Source organism: Aptenodytes forsteri, unplaced genomic scaffold (assembly GCF_000699145.1).
Source record: "Aptenodytes forsteri isolate BGI_AS27 unplaced genomic scaffold, ASM69914v1 Scaffold5, whole genome shotgun sequence".
Taxonomy (NCBI): Eukaryota; Metazoa; Chordata; class Aves; order Sphenisciformes; family Spheniscidae; genus Aptenodytes; species Aptenodytes forsteri.
Window position 1 is genome coordinate 2,100,709 of NW_008795672.1, and position 4,578 is coordinate 2,105,286.

The following is a 4,578-nucleotide window of genomic DNA, read 5'->3' on the forward strand; positions in this document are numbered from 1 at the left end:
AGGTATAACTAGGGATTGTAAACTGTGATTTTTTTTTTCCTTGTGAAGTAATGATTAATATTTTCATGTATGACATATATACAACAGCTAGTTTATTTAAGTAAAAAAAGTTTCAAATTAAAAAAAACACAGTTTCTCAAAGTCAGGAGGAAGAAATAATAACACAGTTAGTGCTCTTGCATGCAGCGTGGAAGAAAATAATAAAAAAATAAAAATCCTTATTGCTAGTCATTGCAGATGCTTTTGCAAACCTGGTAGTTTTAACAAATGCGTTTACTAGTCAATGAACATGTTTTGAGCACCTGTGCAATGTCGCATTATACTCTGTCCTGACAAAGCCTGTTTGCAATCTTTATTTGTGGTCTGTTATTATGTGGATGCATTCTTTCTTAACATCGTATACGACGGGTTAGCAAGAAAGCCAGTAATAGGAGGAGAAGGTGCTACTGATACAAAGAAGGAAAAAAAAATCCCAAACCTTCCATTTGTATTCTTTGTTGTGTAGTAGCTAAAGTCCTGAGTAGCAAGTGTGTAAGAAAAGGTACTAAAGCACTTTTTTCCATTCTTTCATGCAACTAGAGTTGCTGGGCTACATTTTTATCTGACGTAGTAAGATTGTCTTTACAGTCTGTTTACTGTCTCAATAAAGAAATCTGAAGATTAATGTCAGCATTTGTTATGTTATGAAGAATGATTTTACACGATCATGCGAAGAGCTCTTCAAAACAAAATGGAGTTTGAAAGAACAGTTCTGGGGCTTGGTTAGACAGTAATATAAGATCTGCAGCATAACATATTATTCTGCTGATTTACTCTTCTACCTTACTTGTCTGTAAGCGTTAAAAATCTCTGAAAGCTTAAGTGGTTCCTCTCAGTGTATTCTAGGCATTTTCTCCACTATAGGGAGAGCAACTGCAATACTGTTAATATTTTAGCTGGACAAAGTAGTTGGATTGATATAACAGCTTGTTTCCTCCAAAAGCAGTAATCTTTTCTGGCCCTGGCACTCATCTGACCCATCACTGAGCCAATTCAGCTCACTTAAGACGTGAAGAAGACGAACCCCATGGGAAGAGGAGGGAGGAATTGAACAGATTAATTTGGCCATATTGTCTAACTGCACAACAAGTTTGTCTTCCTAGTGGCTGCTCTGCTAAAAACACTCAGAGGCCTTGCACAACAAACCCTTGTCTGTTCATTGCCATCCTAGAAGATGTTGCAGGAACAGACCCCAGAAATATTGAAATGTTTGAGACTGGGAGGCACTGATAATGGCAAATTACTACTCCAAAATCTCATCTGGCTTTGCCAGCACATAGAAAGAGCTAGACATAAGACCTCAGTACTTACCAACGCAGCATGCAAGACATTATTGAACAGTGGTTGCCGTTCATTTTATGAACAGAGGTGCACTAATGTCACAGAAGACTAGAATAAAGAAGATTAATATTAAAGTAAATTCCTTTGTTGGTGGAAATTAGTAACTTGATCTTTCTTACTGGAAAATAGACGAAATTTCTGTGCTGGAAAGACTGTTAAGCTAAGAGGTCTAAATTCACAGAATTTTGTATCAGTAGCAAAGTGCCAAGTTTTTCTTTGTCTATTTCGCTGCCAGCAATGAAATAGGTTCCTGAGCCCCAGGCCATCCTGTCTGCCTTCCTTTCAGTCAGCTTCATCATCGCTGGGTTTCTCTTCTGAATCATCACTTTCGTATTCCTCATCCTCATATCTGAAGGCATCCTCAGCTTCAGGGTCAGACTGACCTTCCTCTTCACGCTCATGGGACTGGTCAGACCGAGAGCTGGGTCTTGACTGATCATCGTCCTCCTCCTGGGAATGGCCAAGCGACAGGCCTGCCTTTGCTTCCTCTTCTTCCTCCTCCTTCTCCTCGTCCTTTTCACGGTGCTGGTCAGAGTTGGGGCTGGACCCAGCCTCCTCTGCATGGCAAGGCTGATGAGCATAAGGGCTGGTTCTTGCCTCTTCCTCATCCTCCAGCTCTCTGGACTGGCCATCCTGGGCAGAGGTTTTGACACCTTTTCTCTTCTGTCCCTCCTCCTCCTCACGAGACTGCTCAGACCTTGGACTGCCGTCAGCTGCTTCCTCAAAGGATTCCCTTTCTTTCACTTTATCCTTGATGACTCTGAAAAGACAATTTGCATGTGTGATTTTTATTTTCAGGTAAGATGCTTTCCAGTAGGTTTTAAACTACCTTCAGGTAATACAGGAGAAATCCTGGTAGACTTGGCTGGGGTGGAACTAGGGAAGGAAAAGGGAAGGGGGGACACTAGAGTCTCCTTTTACGCTAGAAAGTAACTCAACAGTATTGCTTATATATTTCAATGTTTTTATTTCCACTTCCTTTTAAATCACCATTAAACCTAATGGATACTGAAAAGTGTTTCTTACAAGGCTTATTTTAAAAATTCAGTAAAGGTAATGCAGAATGAAGTGACTTACTAGCGACCTGCCGGAATATTTTGGGAAAGGAACAAATAAAAAATGTTTGTCTTCATTTTTCTTTGAAGTGCATTACATAACATATCCAGTGCTCTCTTCTGTTTTATGAAATAATATTTAATTCAGGAAGAACAATAAAAAATGCATACTAATGCTAACTTTAGTAAAGCTAACTACATAGTCAAATATTTACCTGGGAAATACTACAAATAATTAAAAAAAAAAAAACCCAACCCAAACCTACACATCAAAAATTACTTTCTAATTGCTAGGTGTGTAGTGGCAAAAAAAAAAGCCTTCAGTAATCTCTACCTTTCTCTGGCATCAGTGGAGTTATTAAAATCTTCAGCACTGGAGCATTGTAGCAATTTAGTTGTTTGTCCTTTCTTTGAAACAAACTCTGGGCATATCCCCAGCGCTCTCAGTCTGTCAGAATAATGCTTTTCTGCAGCTATTCTGGCACTCTTCTGTAGGAAAACCACAATGGTTATGTTATCTAAGTGCATTAAATGCCTGTCTTTTGATTCTTTTATTTATATTAATACTGTTTCATTAATTGCATCTGACAAGTTGAATGATTATTCACTGCAGGTAAGAATGGCAAAACAATACTCAAACTTTACACCAGATTTTCCTTTTCTGTACTAGTTTAAATCCGGTTTGCTCCCTGCGCCCACTGGCTAATGAAGAGCTATATATTCTGTATGTAGCTATTGAGGGAGGATGAGGAAGATGTGGACATGTAGAAAATCAGATGTAGTCTTCTAGGGCTTCTCCCTTATCCCCTCCTCCTCTTCTGTCTTCCCTCTCTGGGAGCTGCTGCCCTAAAAAAGTAGTATTGATTCACCTTCTTATAGTGCTATTTAACAAATTACATAGATGTGTGTCTCTGAGGGTGTAAATTCTGTTCCTCCAGGTAATATCTGAGTGAAGAGGACGTGTCCTCCGATCTACACAGATGTTCCTGCCCCGCACCGACGGCAGACCAGGAAACCCATACAGACAGAAGGGACAAGGGAACCAGTGATCTATGACTTGCTGCCTCTCTGGGTTTGGAAACGGGTCAGCGACCACACTACCAGCACATGGTCGTACTGAAACGGAGCGATAAAAATACTGCATCTGAGCTTTAAAGTAGATATTAAGAATACTCAAATTTTCTTACTGCTTCTTTCCAAACTTAAACCTCTCACATTTTTGCTGTAAATTTTTGTTGTGTTTAGAGTTACTCACGTTATAACTGAATTGGACAACACGTTTAGAACAGCCATCTCAGTTCCCTGTGCAAGCAAGCCACGAATGCTTAGTCACAAAAATTAGTAATATTTATATGGAGATAGGGCAATTGAAATTAAAATGGACAAATACTGGTCTCAAAAGTCTTTCAAGTGTCTTCTATGTTTGAAATGTTTGACTACAAATGCCTTGTGCAGTACTTGAAGATAAGATTAAGAATACAGAAGCAAGACAACCTGAGTGACTCTTTCAAAAAGCAATGGCCTTTGATTTACTCTTTCTTCCATTTCTTGCAACTCTTGCAAATATTCTTGCATTCTCTGCTTCTCATAATTCCTAAGGGAAAACAGAGTACAAGAGAAATTATTATTAATTTATAATACAAGAAGTAATTTTCTACAGCAGCTGAAAGTTAAATCGCTTATAACAAACTAAATATTGTCCTACTTAAAGATACATAAAAGGTAAATTACTTCATGGTGGTTACAGGGTTTGAGGTATATTGTCTCATTTTCACAGCAATTGCTTGCCTGTTAAGTACCGAACAAAACTGTCTCTGAAGTAGTCACTTTGGCTAAGCAGAGGGGTTCTGGCTAGTGAGGTTAATTAGGGGCTGAGTTTGGATTCTTTAGGTTTTTTGGATACTTAGGGTTCTTTTTTTAACTTTGGATACCTAGGTTTTTTGAAATGCTGATTTCATACAGATTTTCTAGTTGTTCTAATGAAAATTAAACAGTTTGAAATGACTGATAAAATCAGAATACACCATAGGAAATTAATGTTTAGCAGGGCCTGTTGCGACAGGACAAGGGGGAATGGCTTTAAACTAAACGGGGGTAGATTTAGACTAGATATAAGGAAGAAATTTTTTACGCTGCGGGTGGT

At 38.7% G+C, this 4,578-nt stretch overlaps 1 protein-coding gene across 1 annotated transcript in view; it reads right to left on the minus strand.

Moving 5' to 3' along the window:
- Positions 1-340: 340 nt before the first annotated feature.
- Positions 341-4,578, minus strand: part of FAM161A (family with sequence similarity 161 member A) — a 9,610-nt gene continuing 5,372 nt past the window's right edge. The window contains exons 4-6 of the mRNA XM_009282516.1: positions 3,930-4,029; positions 2,770-2,924; positions 341-2,140 (exon numbers count right to left, since the gene is read on the minus strand). Coding sequence (XP_009280791.1) covers positions 1,663-2,140; positions 2,770-2,924; positions 3,930-4,029 — 733 coding nt within the window. The 3' untranslated portion in view covers positions 341-1,662. The remainder of the gene's footprint in view (positions 2,141-2,769; positions 2,925-3,929; positions 4,030-4,578) is intronic.